A 19,528-nucleotide genomic window follows, 5' to 3' on the forward strand; every position below is an offset into this window, starting at 1 on the left:
TTATTATAACGGATATGGTCATGTAACTGGTGCAATCTTGCATGTTTATTTGTTTCCTTATCAGTATCATGCTTTTGTGGGTTTTCTTTAATTTCAACCAAAAATGTTGACATGTTTACTGAGTTTCTAAATTACAATTTGTATGCATTGGTATAAATTTTGATATATCATAATCATAAAACTGTATGATATAGATAATAAGGTAAAGGAGATGTAAGCAAAGTAAAATCTCTTTTCTTTCTTTCCCTCTCGTGTAAAAACAACTGTCCTTGGTAATATTTTTTGTTCAGCATCTTGAAACCAATGATCGGGCTAACATATTATAAATTACTGCAGTAAACGTATTTGTTTCGTTATGGTTTTCCCCCTTTTTTTACAATAAAATATTTCTTAAATGAATAAACGGACTCTAGAAGAAAAATTCCTGTAGTTATTGAAGGTCATGTTACATGTAAAAAAGCATGCAGTAGGATTTTTAAAGAAAAAAAAACATACAGATTTTCCCCAATTTGAAATATTTTGCAACTCGATAATAAAAAAGAAAGATGTTTAAAAATTGATTATGAATAGTTAATGGGTTTGACTTCAAAGTTCAAGTGGTAATATAATTATGGACTTTGAACGGAAAATTTACAATACTTCCGTATGAAGTCAAGTTGGGTTCAATAACTTTGAGCGCTATGTTTTTCTTTAATGAAGACTATCAGAACAAAATGGATTCACAGGGAATAGGCATTGTTCTAATGCCATACTTCATTTATATTGTAACTTCTAATAGTACAGAGTGCTTTAACAAGTAAGAAAGTTTTATTTTTTATCATTTTAAATTAAATTACCAGTTTAAGTTCATATTCTGTTAATTAAATGCTCAGGATAAAGTTCCCTTTACTTATTTTCTACCGACAACAATCATAACCTAATACAATTGTTCTTTAAGCTTATTTGTTTACTGTTCTTTTTTAACGAATTAATGATTTACATATATAATAAGTCAAATAAGTCAATTTTGTACATTGTTTGTAGTAAAGCTGGAATCTTTGAGTGCTGTCAAGATTATAGAAATGTTTCTGGAATATGTGAAGGTATGAATTCTTGTCTCACATCGCTTTAACCTTGACCCATTACAAATACAATGATTTCCTGGTAATTATTGGTGAACTTTGGAGTATGATGTAGAGCATAGTAATTTTGAAATGCTGCTTATGCATATAAATGAATTTATAATTTTTACCCATCAATTGTAGTATAAAGCAAAAACCACTCTCGTTAATGCTTAACATTAATCATCCGATTTTTATTTCTATTCAATTTCTTAAAAGTAAAAAAAAGCATTACACTATAATTAATGTACAAACGAAAAAACTTAACATTCGTCTTAATCTTGTTTTTACAAAAACATTTGATTAAAATGTTGATATTACCATTCGTCTTAATCTTGTTTTTACAAAAACATTTGATTAAAATGTTGATATTATCATTCGTCTAAATCTTGTTTTTAAAACATTTGATTTAAATGTTGATATTATTATAAAGAATTTTGGACTATAGTTATTATGTTTTCATTTTTAGTGAACGACATCAAATCATAAATAATTGAAGTATTTTCTCCAATATATCTTCCTTTAAGAAAGCCTGTTTGTGTATCAGATATAATTTATTCTAGTGTTGACTTAGCTCGATAACTAATACATCCTGATATGAGCTTATAGAGAACATTTAAAAGAGTGATGGGTCTCCTGTTTTTCAAATACTGTCTTGGTTTGTCCCCTTTGGTAAATATGAAATAATTCCAAATCTCTAGGAAAAAGGAAGCTCGTTTTAGAATAAAAATATGTAGTTTTTTAGAGATGGATGTAAAAAGAATAAGTTACATGTAATCGTTTTGTTATTGTCTCATACATGTCGTAAAGATTTATCCTGTGTTTATTGCAGAAAAACTTAACAAAACCCGTCACGCTGGTTATGTATTTCACTGCTATTACTTCATACCTGCATGAATCAACAAAGAATATTTATTGTTATATTATCATATACATGTAGAAGTAACTAGTTTGAAAATGTTTCAAAATAATATCAAAGACGTAAAAATGTTACAGTTGATAATTTATTTGGTATTTATTTGCACCTGATCCTACCTCTATCTTTTTAGAGGTCCGTGTTGCTCTGCTTCGAATTTTTATTTCGTTTTATGGATTTTTGAGATGGTCGACAGTTTTGTTATTGTCATTTTTTATTGTACTTTTCAGCTTGCATCGGTTCATGGGGAACCGAATGTCGTAACAACTGTTCATTTGGCTATTATGGATTAGGGTGTCGTTACCGATGCTATTGTAGTTATCAGCAGACATGCGACCCAAAACAAGGATGTATCGAGTCATTCAAGGGTAAATAAATGAAGGGGAAAATGATATATAATAAAATTTACTTAAATTACATATTTTAAGTTTTAAATCGAAAATAGTACGAAAACATTACAATAAAGCAACAGACAACTAATCTTTCATACAGATACTAATGCTATATTGAAAGTATGTGGTAAAAAAATCAGAACAGGTCACAATTTGTACAAAAGTTTTATGTATATTCATAAATTGTGCACAGTTTCATGCTCTAAAACTATTCCTTCATTAAAACTAACGAACCAATCATGTCAGGGAAAAGAAGCAGTCAATTTCATTTGTACCAATCACTGATACTCAAGAAACATAAATCATATCCAAATTCCAAATTTATAACTTTAATGACGATCAACCGAGTAAGAAAAATTTACAGAACTCAAATTTATTATTAAGGTCTTCCGTTTTCCAACGGAAGACCTTATTGTTTTCGTTCGGTTTCTTTTTCCCTATTATTAGGGTCTTCCGTTTCCAACGGAAGACCCTCTTGTTATTCTATTGTTTCTTTTTATTATTATTATTAGGGTTTTCCGTTTCCAACGGAAGACCCTCTTGTTATTCTATTGTTTCTTTTTATTATTAGGGTCTTCCGTTTTCCAACGGAAGACCCTTTTGTTATTCTTCGGTTTCTTTTTATTATTATACTTTTTCTTTTTTTTTCTGACTTCTTTTCGGCTTCATAACTCAAAAAGTTTTTAACCGATTTTTATGAAACTTTCAGAGGTTATGTGCAATTACAATGCCTCGAAGATGTTAAAGTTTCTATTGCAACGCCACTTCTGTTTTTACGTTACGTCATTTTTTAAATTTTCAAAAAGTCATTTTTCCGCGGCTTTTTTCAAAAACGCTTCAAGATAGGAAGTTGAAACTGTTCATGCTTATATATTGATCGTTTTGCCTCTGTAATAAAGCTGGAAATAAAAATCCGTCACTTCCAGTCGAAACCGAAAGTAAATCAAATTTTTCGAAAATTTAAATTTTTTGATCAAATAAAAAACGTATATGTATTTTGTAGAGCTTAATAAGCTGAACCTAACACTGAAAACCGTTTTTAAATCGGATGATGCATAACAGAGTTATTGGGGTTTAAAAATTGATTTTTCCGGAAATTTTGATTCCGCGTCGTTGGTTTAAAAAATAGCGTTATGTTCAAAGTAAAGTTAATTCGTACCAAATATAATTGTTAAGTCGTACTGTAACACATTCGGATTTTTTTTGTTTAGTTGTTCTTGAAATCGGAAAGGTTTTTTTAACTCGTACTTAAAATCATTCGGATTTTGTTAAGTCGTACCAGGAATATTCGATTTTTTCATTTTTTTATTATAGTTACTCTTGTTATTGGTTTAAGAGCTCTGCTTCTTACAGGAACTTTCAGCTTTACTTTCGACATTAACGGAAGACCCACTCGTTGCTTTGCAACGACCTTTGCTCTAGTTATTATTCTTTTTCTTTATTTTTCTGACTTTTTTAAAGCTTAATATCTCAAAAAGTTTTCAACGGATTTACATGAAACTTTCAGGGATTATGGAACATCACTGTCCCTCAAAGATGTTAAATAGATATTAATCCGAACTTAATATACATTTTTTTATTTTGATGACGTCATTTCCGTTCTTGATAAATTGACTTTTTAACGATTTTCAGATGGTCGGCTTGTCTAGGGATCTCCTCCTAAACGGTAAAAGATATTGAATTCAAACTTTCAGGGATTGTAGACAAGAGATTGTAGATGTGCTATTTGGCGTTCAAATTTTTTTTGTCATGCTCAAAAGGCGTTTAAGCTCGCCTGGTCCCGAAAATTGAGACTAAAAAAAGTCGTAATTTTTAAAAGTTTTCTTAGTTCTCTTTTCTGAAAAATATTTTGCTAACTTTTGTAATGCAAAAAAGTTTTATATTTACAAGACCTGTCATTTGATATCAAGAAAAAGGGGCTTGCCCTTCAAATAGGGGGACCAAAGGGCTCTAAAGTCTTTCATCTGTAGCCCTTAATTGAGTGATATTTTGTGAACAGTTATTGAAGCAAATATGTTTATCTTACAGTTATGTATCCAATTAATGTAATGATTTTATCATGTATTACGTAATTAGGGGTTTTTAGGGCCAAAAGTCCAGAATTTTGATCACCCATATCTCAGACAGGAAAAATATTTTGAAATAAAGTATAGAAGTAAGATGCTCAAAATGATGTACTAAAAAATATGCAATTTTCAAAATTTCGTTAAATGGTCCCAATAAGGAGTTATGGGATCGGCCCCTAAAACGTTCTTTCCCATATATCTCAAGAACGGTAACAAATCTCTTAACACTTGTTAAACAAAATGTGTTGAAATTTAAATGACCTTTTATTTGATACCAAGAAAAAGGGACTGGCCCCTCAAATTAGGGGACCAAAGGGCTCTCAAGTCTTTCATCTGTAGCTCTTTACTGAGGGATATTTTGTGAAAGGCTATAGAAGCAAATATGTTTATCTTACAATTATGTACCCAAGCAATGTAATGTCATGTGTTGTGTAATGAGGGTTTTGTAGGGGTCAAGAGTCCAAAACTATGACCACCTATATCTCAAAAAGAAAAAATATTTTGAAATGCAGTATAGAAGAAAAGATGCGAAAAATGATGTACTTAACAACATGCAATCTTCAAAATTTGGTTCAGCGGCTCCAATAAGAAGATAAGGGACCGGCCCCTAAAACTTTTATTTCTTAGATATCTCAAGAACAGTGACGAATTTCTAAAAACTTGTTGAACAAAGCTCTTACACCTGTAACAAAATAGTATCCGGCCCCCTAGAATATAGACCCTGTTTTTTATTCTAAATCATGTTTAGCTGTTAAATAGCAAAATCAAGATAGAACATATATCTCAAATTCTAAAATCAGACGGAAGACCTCCTCGTTGCTCGCAACGAGATCTTGTTATTATTATAATTTATAAAGCGCACAATTTTACAAATAAAAATGCAATCAATGGCGCTGTACACATAAATAAAATACATAGATTTGTTATACATGCAGAAACTCATATCAAACAAACGCATACATTATATTTGTTTCTTAAATCCGTGCTTAAATTATCTAAGCCAATAATCACAGTACGTAGACAGATATTTCTGTCTTGTTCCATGCATGCACATAAAATGTTTTATGAGCTTGTAATTTATCCTTACATTTTCACAAAGTCATGTACATGTGAATTGGTGACAATTAAAAGCTTAAAATATTAATCTTAGGATTTCAACAATGCCATCTTTCAGTTTAATGAAAACCTCATTCCGCAATCATTTCACACCTTATTTTTTCCAAATTCAAAACAGTTTTATGATAACAATAATGATAAAAATCAATCATTTGTATTCTGCAACCGACTTATTGTTTTCTTTCTAATTTATTTGTTGGAATCAGTAACATTGGCAATTAAATTCAAAAAAGCCACATTAAAAATGAAAAGTGTAAATATTAAATTTACTATTATCTTATCCATTTTGTAAATAACATAAACATAAAAATACTATCGCCTCGACAGAACCCTCAAGCAGAACTCCAAACCCTGATCTGGATGACGTTACAAACTTAGAGGCCTACTTGCTAGTTGCCAGTGGTCTTCTGATATTACTTTTGCTGTGTACTATTTTTATTTGTAATCGTAAAATGTGAGTATTATTAACTACTTTCATTATTATTATAATTATTATCATCTCATATATCAATGTCTTGATTATCAAGATTTTTTGTTATCTGAATGTATATCATTTCTTTCAGGACAAAGCAAAGTAAACCGATTCAATCATATGCAGGTACTTATTTATCAATGATTCTAATTATGGACATTTTTGACAAATTTATTTCTCTTCTAAAATACATAAAGTTGTAGTTGATTGTCGTATACTTACTGTAACATTTCTGAAATGAAAGATGGACAAGAAGACATCTATGATGATATCAGGGGCTCCCGAATGGTTGATAATAATAGTGATCCATTGACAAGAGTCTGTAATTTGCCTCCAAGCATGAATGGAGACAAAACTTCAATAGAGAAAAACAGATTGACAAAAGAACGATCTAACCAGACTAAACTACCACTAAGACGTTCTAGAACGCTGGGTCCAGGGGGATATGGACATTGGTGCAGGGGATCTGATAATTACAACCACATTGATTTCAAAAGCGTGAAACCATTGTACGCGTATTCAAATACTATGACAAACCATTATGACGTTTTCAAGTCACCAAATACACCCTCTGAAACTCAATCAAACGATAAAGAATGCGATGGAAACAAACAGATTGAAGAGGACATATTTGGAAATAATCAAAGAGGCATAGTTCACCCAATCAGAAAGAATCGATCTATGGTGAATCGTCCGTACAGTTCAGTGAAATACAACAGAAAAATCAGAATGAATGAAGAACATTAAAATTATGACAAACATTTAGAGTTTATTTGATTCTAATGACTATAACCATGTTTAATATACCTTAATGGTATCTTATAGTTTAATAATTATGATACTTATGATATAATACATAAAAATACATACTAATTAGTAACATTTAGTAAATATGCATATGCAATATTAAAGAAGAAGTGTTTGTTCTCCTTCAAGGGAAGATACAAAATCAAAATTGATGTTTTCTTTCCGAACGTATTATGAGCAGTAACAGTTTCACCATATTGTTTCTTCCTCATTAAAATATTGTCACGAAATATTGTAGTTGTAATTCAGCACACCAGATACATCTTTTTCTTTTATCTACATAGGGAAGTACATCAACATATACAGTGCACATATGTATGTCAATCATACAGATATGCAAAATTGGCTACATGTAGTTTTGTGCCGTGCCATCTTCATGTAGCTTATCTTAAATATCTTAACAATAATCTGAATTAAAAATATTATATAACCAAATAATCAAAAATATATACAATACATTGAATTCTTAATTTAGACAAGCTACTTACTTATAAATGATCGGTGTAATTCGTGGGAAAGCGTAGATAAAAGAACCTAATTCTAAAACCTAAACTTATTAATGATGAGGCGGAGCAATGTCTCAAATAAGTTCAATAATAATGCATGTCTAGCTGGATCATTTAAAGTATTTACCTTTCTTTATAGAGGGGTTAGCCTTGTCGGTCAGGGAAGGAAAGACTTGCATTGTTCAGTCACGTCTATGCCAGTAAGTTCTTTCAGCTTCAACCATCGCAGCCGACTTCTCTTAGCAGTACCCGCATATATAAAGTTATCCATTTATAATGAATTATTTTAATTGGTAGAATTCTAAATCTTGTTTTCTGGTGGTGTTTTTTTCTCTTCACAAGAGTTCTCATAATTAAACTAAAATCATCTGTGATCACGTGTACAATTTGCTATAAAGATATAAAGTATTATGTTCTTATTCACCAGTTCAACCGAACATAAATTATTTATAAAATAAAACACAAACACATAATTTATAGGATAAGCTCGCATGCGCGAATGCAACAGACTTCGACAATAAAGAAAGCAAAAAATTGTCAATGATATAAACAACCCACCCCTATATCCCAATATGTTTAGTTACAATTAAATGTTGCTCTAAATTTTCTTTAACATAGCCATCTTTAGCTGATTATGAACGCCAGCGACCGTGTTTTTTGAACAGCCTATCACAAATACCAGCATTTGCCGCTGCAGTAGCGCCGCCGGCTCGAAGACTATGTAATCCGAACTGACGTTTATCCAGTCCGATAGATTCAAGTGTAGACAGAAGAATTTCTCTAGCTCTTGTATAAGACAAACTTTTGTGACCCTTCAGAATATATGATTGAGAGCTTTTACAAAAACAAACAGATTTGAATATGAACTCATCTGAACATTCACTAATATTAGCTTTTTCCAAATACCTCTTAGTGATCATAATGGGACATGTAATCTGCCCAGTACCGGAAATATAAACAGTAGTACCTTTCTTGTATCGATCAGTTTTACTTTTCTGAACATTAAGAGTCAAATAATCATCAAAAATCTGAATGTCTGACCTTCTAAGATTAACAAGCTCTAAAAAACCTTAAAATCCGGAAAAACTAAGAACGCACATACAGGCAATTCTAAGATCAAGTAAATTACAGCTGTTGTTACCATACAATAGACAAATATTTTTAAGAATGTCTGGAGAAATAGGTTCCTTTTTGTTTCTCCCTCGGTGTCCAATAGATCTGTGGCATCCTTCCCTTGTTGAAATAGGAAGGAAGGAAGTACAAGGATCGGGAAATCCACACAATTTATGTGTCCAACTTATAGCGTAAAAAGCTTCATCTATTGTAGCTACTGAGTTACATGTATCGCTGAGATGAATCAAATATAGGGAAACGTTATAGTCTGAGGCTGGTAGTGAAGAGATGATATAACGTGAACACCACTTACAGAATCTATGGAATGCTCCGCTGTACTTTGTGCGTGTATTCTCAGCTTTTGATTTTAAACAAGTTTCCGGAAGTCTGCTAGCCAATGGCTCTAGAGAAGGTTCCGCGCACGCCCAGGAAGTAGTCCATTTTCCTTGATTAAAGATATCTGAAAAACTTGAAGATAAAACCAATCAAATAAGATAGCTTCAATTATAATCGTCAGGTCTCTACATCCCATTTTTCATTCAAATCGCTGAATAAATTGAACAGTACTAGTCCGTTTTTAACTGTGTACTTAGTTTTCCGTAACATCTACAGTATAATAACGATGTAATCGGATATATAAAAAAAAGAAAAGAATGATCAACTGTGTAATCATAATTTTACAAGACAATTACAAATCTTAAATAGTTCATCTGTACATAAACAAAACCAGACCGTGCCAGCTTTATCAAGAATATAAATAATCTTGAAAGGGCCATGTCTGAATACATACTAGACCATGCCATCTTCATCAAGATACATATCTTGAAAAGGTCATGTCTAAATACAAAAATACTAGACCATGTCAGCTTCATCAAGACACAAGTCTTGAAAGGGCCATGTCAGCAATCACAATGATAAATAATACAGTTTCTTCACAGCATCAGATGTAAAACAATCATAATAGACCGCGCCTGCTTCATCAAGATAGACATCTTGAAAGGGCCTCGTCTACAACTGCTCAGCGCAAAGCCTTATTGCCAAAACTTTAGAGTTGAAATTATCTGAACCGAATAAACCATTTTTATTATTAACTCCATGACAAAACACGTTTTGGTATGGCGCAAATTCTAATACATCAGTAACATACTCTCTACATTTTATTTCTGCATCGAACAGCAGTGTCCAAAAAGGAGCGGAAGGCCACTTCGGCACAATAAGAGTTCCAATAGCTCTGCAGTGTAATATATGCTTGATCACTCTGCTAACTAAATTAATTGGAGGAACTAACCAATTATTTTCAAAATGCCAAGACTGTGAAAATGCATCGACAGCTTCAGAATTTGGATACCAAAACAATGAATTAAATCTCTGTAATTTAGCATTTTGAGCGTTAGCGAATCGATCCACTGTATGTGGACCCCACATGTGTATGCCGTCTATAAATTTAAAAAACTAATCAGTAGTTTGCCAATCATCAAAATCAATAACATTTGATAAATAATCAGCTTTTGTATTGTCCTCTCTAGGAATCCAAACTATGCTTAATGAAATAGCAAATTCGACACACTTCGAGAATATATTAAAAGCTAAACTCTGTAAATGAGGCTTTGTGCTACCTTTTTGAACAATTGTGACATAGTTTTGGTTATCTGTGTGCCATCGTACTGCTTTTCCTGATAACGAAGCTGAAAGTAATTTAATGCTAAATCAATCGCTCTTAACTCTCTCCACGTAGAACTCATCAATGACTCAGATTCTGACCATGTATTGTGTACGATTTTTTCGTCTACTTCAACCGTATATGCTCCTGCTGCAACATTGCTAGCATCTGAAAACACTAACACAGAAGGCAAAGATTCTGCAATTAAACGTTTATAGTTCATTTTTACCAAGTTATTTGTCCAGAATTCTAACTCTGTTTTCACCAAATCTGGAAATGCAAGATTTATTACATAATCCCAATGACCACGGCTCTCTACAGCTAAATATATATTTCTCGTCATTAAGCTGCAAACACAACCATAAACAGGCGATAATGAAATAATCTGTCCGGCAAACTTTGCTAGTTCTCGAGCTGTAAAATTAGGAAAAGAATTAATCAGGAAATTCAAAGTCGACTGAACTTCTTCTACTCTTCTGTTCGGAATGAATAAAGAATAACTCTTTGAGTCCCACAGCAAGCCAAGCCACTCTATGGACTGCACGGGCTGAAAATTTGACTTTTCTATATTTATCAATAACCCAGCTTGCATTAGAGGATTGTGAACAAAGTTTGAAGCTTTCTGTGTGATTTCATAATTTTTACCGAACCCCAGCCCATCGTCTAGATATAAAACAATATCTATGCCGTGGGTTCTCCAGTGTTTAACCAATGGCCTTAAGCATTTTGTAAAAATATACGGAGCTGAAGTCAAGCCAAAAACTTAAACGTTGAAACAATAATACTGACCCTTCCAATAAAAAGCAAAATAAGTAAGTTGTTTTCTGCAAATATCGATGTGATGGTAACCAGATTTTAAGTCAAATTTGAATAAAAAACAATCTTTGTTGAAAAAATTTAAAGCAACATTCCAGTCTTCAAACTTAACTTTTTTCTCATCTACAAATTTGTTTAATTCACTCAAATCTAATATTAGTCTCTTTTTACCTGAACCTTTGTTATGTGCAACACTGAGTGGACTGACAACAAAAGGCTGAAAAGGAACTTTTTCTATACAACCGCTTTCCAAAAGATCTTTTATAGATTGTTCTACAAATTCAACATTGTCAAGAGCAGATTTGTTGTTCTTGAAATTCATAGGAGGAGGAGGTCTCTGAAAAGGAACAACGTATCCATTTTTTATAATATCAATTACGAACTCGCTAGCTCCAATACTCTGCCAATACTGGACATTTTTCGCCAGACTGCCTTTGACGCCTTTGCTGCAAACAGAGCTATTTTCAAAGTAAGCAATATGCTTTAAAAACAAGTTTATTTGATTATCCAAAAGCGATTGATTTTGATCAACATACTTCTCTACAGATATATTTGTTAACGCCAACACTGGGGGCGCTGGACTGGACTGAAGGCGCTGTGCACTGGGATTTCGAGTGTCCGTATTTTCGGCAATTGTAGCAGATATCGTACGGCGGGGGTTGTCTACGTTGCTTTGTGTAGGGACGAAAGGAACGCTGAAAGGACGTAGGAGCAGGACTGCGATCGTCAGAAGGAGTAGAGACAGTTGCAGAGGGTTTCTTGTAAGGACGATAGCGCCGTCTCTCTCTGAGCGTGCGGAGTGCACGGTTTTCAGCTTGTCGCATGCGCTTCTCATCGTCCGAGTCAGAGGCGAGGTCGTCACTTTCATATTCCCGCACTGTTGTCCAACCGGCCGGAGACTTGTCAGCAATGCGAATGAGTTTGTTTCTCCTAGACAACTTTGTTATGATAGAAGAAACAATACTGGCCAATGACGAATCTTTAACAGATAAACGTTTGTGTAATTTCGATAAGTCACTCAATAATTCTGAATTGAAATTGAACTGAATTTTGTTTCCTTCGTGATTAAAGTTAACGGATACTTCTTTCTTTATTTGCTTAGCTAAGGAGTCAAAGTCATTACCAGTGGAAAGCTGGTCCTTCAGGTTCTCAAGTTTGGAATCCAAATAGGATTTGAACAGGTTAAATGTGTCAGCAATATCCGACGTGGCCTCTGGTCTGCTGGGCGCTGTATTTGAAATTCCTGGTGCCGTAAGAGTGGAGGGCTCATCAAGAATAGAGTCGTCCATAGGCTGGTCTCTAATTTCAGCTAGGAAATCTGTAGTCTGCTTCGACGACATAGAGTTAGATTCTCGTAGTCTGTTGCAAAGTGGCATCGAACTTCGAATAACTTAAAAAACCCTGAATTCTACTTTATATGTGTACAATTCATGCGTAGCACGGAATAATTCACCCTATTCACCCGTAAACAGCCAATCGATATGTAATATCGACACGCCCACTTAATTCAAAACAAACACACGTGTTTTCAGTAACTTTTATAAATATATTAAATTGCATTTCAACAAATTGCACTTACAATGTACAATGGATACTGTTGAGCTAGATATCAAACATATTATGCCTAGACTACAATGATTTTAAATTTTTTTTCACTATTCTACAGTTTGACTTCTATGTTTCCATAATAAGGGTTTTAAGACTTTCATTCATAAAGACCTATTGTTTTCGTTCTGTATTATTATCATTATTCTTGAAACTTCGTCAGCGATTTCTTGAAAAAGAAAGGAAAACTCTATGCAAGTCTATACAAGACTGGTGGTGGCTTTAAACGCTGATTGAAATTAGATTCCAAATTGTTTTAATGGACATATTTTTTAAAATTTGTCCACTTCCATGTGTGCATTTACATCAAATGTCAAAAAGTTAATGTGTTTATGGGTTAGTAATGTATTCTTCCTAAACAAAACTATTTATTGTTATGCCTTTTTTAAAATATTTAAACAATTATTGAAATAAAAAATGTTTAGAAATTACGTGTAAATGAAATTGTACAGTATTCATTCATATTATCCATCCCTAATACTAGCTATAAACGAAGAATTTCGGATATTTTACAGCTCGATAATAAAAAAAAAAATTTTTGAATAATAATTATTGATAGTTGAATGAGTCTGACCACAAAGTTCAAGTAGTATATATTTATGGACTTTGAACATACCATTTATAACGTTTCCATATGAAGTCAAGTTAGGTTCTATAACTCTAAGCGTGATTTCTTGCTCAAATGAAGACGTTCAGAACAAAATGGATTTACAGGGCACAGTCATTGTTTTATTGCCATACTTCATTTTTAAAGCGCTAAGCATAGCTCAGCGCTTTATTGTCGTTAGACTTCTATTTCCGGTGCAAGGAATAACTGCCCTCTATGAGCAGAAATATACATAATTTAAACTGGTAAGAGGTATAGGGAACCAGTTATCTGGGTGACGGAAATGGCCGAGTAGATACGATTGGTTTGCGGGGCTTACGTACATCAGCACGGGATGCTATGCAGTGATGAAAAAATATAGTGCGTATTCAGAAGCTAAAATATAGAAAAATAAAATAAAGTAAAGTAAAGTTAAATAAAGAAAATGTCAAAAACTGTGATAAATTACTGTTCAAAAGGTATAATTTGTGATTTTAACATATCTTTTTTCAGGCAAGTATCCATATACAAGTCGTGTTCAGCTTTAATTCACATCATCTTCAGAAAGTAACACATATTTAAAGAAATCTGGCCTTCGATACTTTAAATTGATATTCATTAATCCCCAAATCATATTCTGTAAATGATTATTATCTATATGCAGAAATTTTACAATTTAAGAAAATGAAAATCTGGCATTTTGCAGCTTGTTTTGTCTGTGAAATAAGACAACTGATATATGTGAATATTTGATTCATCATCGTAAAAACGAATGACGTAATCAATATCAAAACATATAATTTAAGTGACTGGGATGAAAATAAATGCCGGTATATAAAAAAAATCATTTGAATTTAGGAGTGAAAATACTGACTAGACTTTCAATTATTTATTCCAGGCAAAAACTAAACTAAAAACTTACACTTCGAATAAGTATAAACCACAGAAGTAACAGCAAAATAGTGTAGCACAAAAGAAGCGACACGCAATGAAGTATGCATAAATGCGTGCAAGTCGCTGTGCCTTGCCAAAAGATATTATTGACAGATTTTAAAATTGTCCTTGTTTTCTACAAACTACTGTCATGACCTAATAGAATTCTTGTTCTCTGTGTTTTTATGAGTAATTAACAAGTAAATAATTTTTACGTTGAATTAGTTCATTATTTGTTTGCAGTTATACTGGTTTATATGATTGTTGTCAAGATTATAGGAACGTTTCTGGAAAATGCGAAGGTATGATATGAATTCTGACTTTCGTCACTTTGACTCATACTGATTACAGTTTACAAATATTTCCCTCTTATTATTGATGAACTTTGGTAGATAATGCAGAACATAATGAATGAAAAGCTTCTCGTGCACCTGACCGAATTTATAATTGTTACGTGTCACTTAGTGTGTATTAAGTAAATTTCTCAATGGTTAACATTAAATATTCCTTTAATTTGTATTTTATTTCATAAGAAAAAAATTGAAAAGCTTTCATTCTATGAAGGTACAAATGACAAAACTGGATGTAATTGTTTTTCAACACCAATGAACAATATGCAGTTGGTGTAGGCCGAATTTTCAATGGGCAAGTTAACCCTTTGTAATTCAGACATGATCTTGAGGACCAATATCTGCTCTAATGATATTATTATGTTAACTTGTCACTTGTTTAAACCAAACTTTTAATAAACATATTGATATTATTAATATTTCACACATACTTTTAAAGTTTAATGTTTCTGATTAATCTCTAGATTGATGATATAATTGTAACAACAGACTCCACAGATGGATAACACACATTTTGATCGGTCCATTAAAATCAATAAAACTTTAATGCTACTTACTGATCATGAATGAATTGAGCAAGAACCCAACACCACCAATAAAGAACATATTTTTAAGGCCCTGGTATTTTGATCTGTTTTTCATGTATTATTGCATGAAGTAACTACATGTAATGATAAACAAAATAATCACGGAAAGGCAGACTGTGTATGAACTATGAGCCAGATTGGGCAAAGGGAATAAAAAGTATGCTCCAGACATGTTGTGTCGGATGGACGAACGGACTGACCACGGAGCGGGCCCTAATAAACGCATTTCTTTCAAAACGTATGGGTTAAATAACTCAAAGATCGATGTAAATAGAAAGCTTTTTATGATGTATTATACGGGTTATGAAAGTGTACGTTGCTTTCATTCCAGAAAAAAAAAAATAAAACCCGCTATTGGGGTATGTATTTTTTTTTCGGAATGCTTAAGCTTGTTACCTTCATATCCGTATGAATCACCAAAGAATCTTTTTATTTGTTAAATAACATATAGAAAGGTAAACCGGCATGCTCTGAACTAACCAGTTTTAAGAGTACTTGAAAACGTTAAAAATGATAAAATTGATATTTTTCAGCTTGCATCGGTTCATGGGGAATAGAATGTCGGAACAACTGTACACGTGGTTTTTATGGATTTGGATGTCGTCAAAGGTGTAATTGTAGTGATCAGCAGACATGCGACCCCAAACAAGGATGCATCGAACGTAAATAAATACAGAAAAATAATTGTGTATGAATGATTAGACATACACGTACATGTATCATATTTATATATTGGTTTTTGAATAGCAGATATCGCACTTTTTGTGAATAAAAGCGACTAACAACGACTCTTTAACACATACATGTGAAATGAAGCTTTATTGAAGGTATGTTGAATCAAACGCGGACTAAAATTTAAACTCTGCACAATTTGTATATGTTATATTCACAGTGCATAGTTCAATTTTATATTGTAACACAAATAATACCGTTAGGAATTATCATACGAATTACACTATTTCATAAACTGTTCTAATATACCAGTTAATTGCAAAAGGTATCTGGAAAAATAAAACAAATAAAATTAAAAACTTAAGCTAGGTCACGTTATTCAGTTTGTACAATTTTCTGAAGCATAGTCCGTTGTTTTTAAAGCTACATGTAATGTTCATCATCTGAAATGAATTGCTAATCTCGCATATTTTAACTTACAGTCACTGAGTCAATTCATTTGGGTTTTTTCTTGTTTTCAATAATATTTACTATTCTAAACCAACCAACAAGCTCTAGAAAACAAAACTTGTAAGTTTCCTTTTTTCGGGGGAAGGGATGTGGGGGTTAATGTTACATGCATAGAAGCCTAAGATTCCATAGTTGAAAAGAATGAATAGGAAATGGAATTTTCATGGAGACAAAAAACCGAATTGGTCCACGGTCAATGAGCCTATGCAAGACTGGACTTAAAGGTCCAATGATGTTTGAAGTTTTGTTACAGCCGACCTTTTTTTTTTTAAACCTTTATTTGTGGAATCATCAAAATTGGAAAAAATTGGATTAAAAAAAAAAAAACAATAACAAATTTACTTTGGCGAATAATAAGATTACTCTGATCTAATTGATTATTTGAAATGAATAAAAAGATCTTAGCCTCAACAGTAGCCCCCAGCACTAATTCTAACCCTTATCCGTAGGATTACAAAAATTACGACCATACAGGCATCCTTGGTCCTTGCTTGTTAGTCCCAATTTCCAGAAATTTAATTTTTTTCACTCCAAATTTTTAAATGATCGGGTTCGTTATCGGGCTCAGTGTGTACTAAATGAACGAGAACATTATGTGGTCAGTAAAATAATAAATAATATCGTGCATTTTATGTATCATTACATTTATCATTTCTAATAACAAACAAATTAGTTCTGTAAAATAGTGTCAAGTATTGTGTAAATTTTAACGGCAGGGTTTTATTATTATTATTATTACAATCGGGTTTGTTATCGGGTTTGGGCTGTTGAATAATAGACTAGACTTCTGTGTTTGCTTTGCTTCAAATATGTATTTTTTTAATGGATTTCTGAGATTGTTTGCTGTTTATTATAATAATTTTTCATAATTTCATACTATACAATTACTATATTTATGATAGGGAATATTTAATATACAGGGTCTCAAACTTTTGCCTTTCTCAATCAAAGGGGTTACCGGTAGGGGACGTCTATTGCTTATGCAATACTCTCAGAATGCTTGTTATCACTGGTCTTCTGAATTTACTTTTGTTGTCATCTTCGCTAGCCAAGGTTTTCTGATCCGCACCGCTTCTCACAAACCCTTGGCATAACGTGCTGTCAAAAGCCGGGATATTTTTTTGTCACGTGATCTCTTTTCCTATTTTTAAATCAGCAAGATGATGAAAGATGCCGTACTTTAACGTACTTGGTGCAGAAATGGCAGCCTTTGTAGACATTGATACTGACAAGTTGGAAGAACGTTTTAATGTCTAGTGTATTCAATAACGAGGAATAATGTAAAATGTTACATATAGATCAAATTCATTCGAAAGGTGAAAGACTGAGAGCGGTAAACGGTTGGTAAATCCTAAATCTACGTGTGCATGCCTCTGTTGATGAACAATCTGGTACTCTGTACTTGTTATTGCACCATTTAATGATACATGCATCGTGGAGGCTCAAACAGAAAGACTAGAAAAATAAGGGTTTTGAGCTATTCGTCTAATTTGTTATCAAAAACTGTGAGTATTATTTACTATTTTTATAACTATTTCTTACATCAATGTCTTTTATATTATTTTATTTGGTTCGCTTGAATATATTTCGTTTTCATATTAGGAGAAAGTAAAGAAACCTAGTCAGAGAGGTGCAGGACAAGAAGTCATCTATGATGATGTCAGGGATTCCTGAATAGTTGTTTATAGTGGTGAGTTCGTTCAGTATTTGCCGCCCAATGCAACTTGAATGGACTGATAACTCAAATAATCAAAGTACTGATAGTACTGAAAAGCGCTAACCTAGCTTGGTTCTAAAGGAAATTCACTTTGTGCAAGCTTAGTTAGAAAGAATCGATTTGATTTTCCTATATTTCCGCTTCTGTTTAAGCACTATATTTCCTCATCACTGCTTGACTGCAATGATGTACGTAAGCCCCGCACCTTAGATTCACAATAGCCCGAACTTTATATTCACAATAGCCCGTGCAACTATGTGCGTAAACCCCTGAAACTGGTTCCCTAAACATTTGAAGTGATGCATATTTCTGCTCATAGGTGGCGTTTATTTGATGCACCGGAAGTAGAAGTCTAACGACAATAAAGCGCTTAGCTATGCTTAGCAGGTAGAATGACTAAAGAACCATCTAACCAGGCTAGAATACCACTAACACGTTCAAGAAAACTGGCTCCAAAAATAATATGGAGATTGGTACAGGGGATCAGATAATTACAATCCTATTTAGGAGCTTAAAGCAATCGTCTTCTTATCCAAACGTAATGGAAAAACGGTTATGAAATTTTCAAGTCCGCCGAAACATCCCCTAAAACTCAAGTGTACGCGATGGAGACATTAAGTATTAGAAGAAAGCATGAAAGCATGTTTCATATAACCAGAATATTTGGATCTTTGATGAATCGTACATACACTTCCTTTCAATAAAACATATTTTAGAACGAATGAGAAACATTAAAATTATGATAAATGCTATTTAGAATTTATTTGATAAGCAGCGTAATGAATAAAACGTTTTATCTATATTAAATTAGTATGTATTTCAATAAAAAGAGAATTTTTCGGAGAAAAAAGAATATTTGTCGATGATTTGATTGTTATGAATATAATTATTCATAGACAATAAGTCCAAGGGTCACATGGCTCACCTAAGCAAAAGTCATAGATATGATCGAATCCGCTTCATACTACACATGTATTTAGTACAACATTTTTGATCAATCTAGTTAATAGATCTTGTTTTAAAAAAACCTTCAATTTTTTTTTTCGCACATTGTTATTGTTTCACACCTTCTGTAGTTTTGGTTTTTTGAGAAAAATAATTTTTTCTTGGAGTTTTAACTATACAAAAATAGCTATTTGACCAACGAAACTTATTATTGACACCGTATTTACAGGTAAATAACATAACCATTTCCAGCCTACATGTATGAGAACACTTGCAAGTCTCCCGAGACAACAACTATTTCCTGAGGTGGAGCCGAGGGAATTAGTGATAAATAGCAAGTTTACTCGTAAAAATACACAGAGGCTTAAAGTGTATATAATGTCAAATATAACATATTTGATTTTATTAAGTTTTTTTCGTTGTCACAAATGAGATAATTTCATTACCATGCCCCGAAAAATGCTCAATGACGCTGCAAAGAGTTATATTGTCCTCTCGGAAACATTTACGTTTCAAAGAACCTTTTACGGTCTTAAAAATAGGTCCTTTAACATTAAAGTGAAATATAAAAAAGTACTTCAAATGTGTGCATTCAGTTTAACATGGAATCTCCCTTATACAACTTTTATTGACACTAATCGTAAGTACTCGATATTTTC

The 19,528-nt window shown here is 32.6% G+C and overlaps 2 protein-coding genes across 2 annotated transcripts; one reads left to right on the top strand and one right to left on the bottom strand.

Annotated features, from left to right (window-relative positions):
• Nucleotides 1-713: 713 nt before the first annotated feature.
• LOC128189942 (uncharacterized) lies at nucleotides 714-7,112 on the top strand. Its single transcript, XM_052861769.1, has 6 exons — nucleotides 714-796; nucleotides 1,024-1,082; nucleotides 2,247-2,384; nucleotides 5,918-6,044; nucleotides 6,154-6,188; nucleotides 6,307-7,112. Exons 1-6 carry the CDS (start codon nucleotides 714-716, stop codon nucleotides 6,807-6,809), a joined length of 945 nt encoding a protein of 314 aa, XP_052717729.1. The 3' UTR covers nucleotides 6,810-7,112.
• A 4,379-nt stretch (nucleotides 7,113-11,491) lies between these two features.
• Nucleotides 11,492-12,501, bottom strand: LOC128187501 (uncharacterized). The gene is made up of 2 exons (XM_052857927.1): nucleotides 12,088-12,501; nucleotides 11,492-11,943 (listed from the first exon to the last, which is right to left on the bottom strand). The coding sequence occupies exons 1-2, from the start codon at nucleotides 12,338-12,340 to the stop codon at nucleotides 11,492-11,494; spliced, it is 705 nt and encodes a 234-aa protein (XP_052713887.1). The 5' UTR covers nucleotides 12,341-12,501.
• Between the last annotated feature and the right edge of the window lie 7,027 nt (nucleotides 12,502-19,528).

The sequence above is a fragment of the Crassostrea angulata genome, chromosome 6 (genome assembly GCF_025612915.1).
Source record: "Crassostrea angulata isolate pt1a10 chromosome 6, ASM2561291v2, whole genome shotgun sequence".
In the NCBI taxonomy this organism is placed as follows: Eukaryota; Metazoa; Mollusca; class Bivalvia; order Ostreida; family Ostreidae; genus Magallana; species Magallana angulata.

What these genes read in the sequence shown, in the direction of transcription:
- LOC128189942 (XM_052861769.1), top strand. Translation starts at nt 714, where the DNA reads ATGGATTCACAGGGAATAGGCATTGTTCTAATGCCATACTTCATTTAT. An exon ending in TTTATTTGTAATCGTAAAAT is followed by an intron (nt 6,045 to 6,153) that starts GTGAGTATTATT and finishes CATTTCTTTCAG; the next exon opens with GACAAAGCAAAGTAAACCGA. An exon ending in ACCGATTCAATCATATGCAG is followed by an intron (nt 6,189 to 6,306) that starts GTACTTATTTAT and finishes CTGAAATGAAAG; the next exon opens with ATGGACAAGAAGACATCTAT.
- LOC128187501 (XM_052857927.1), bottom strand. Translation starts at nt 12,340, where the DNA reads ATGCCACTTTGCAACAGACTACGAGAATCTAACTCTATGTCGTCGAAG. An exon ending in GAAGGACCAGCTTTCCACTG is followed by an intron (nt 11,944 to 12,087) that starts GTAATGACTTTG and finishes TATCTGTTAAAG; the next exon opens with ATTCGTCATTGGCCAGTATT.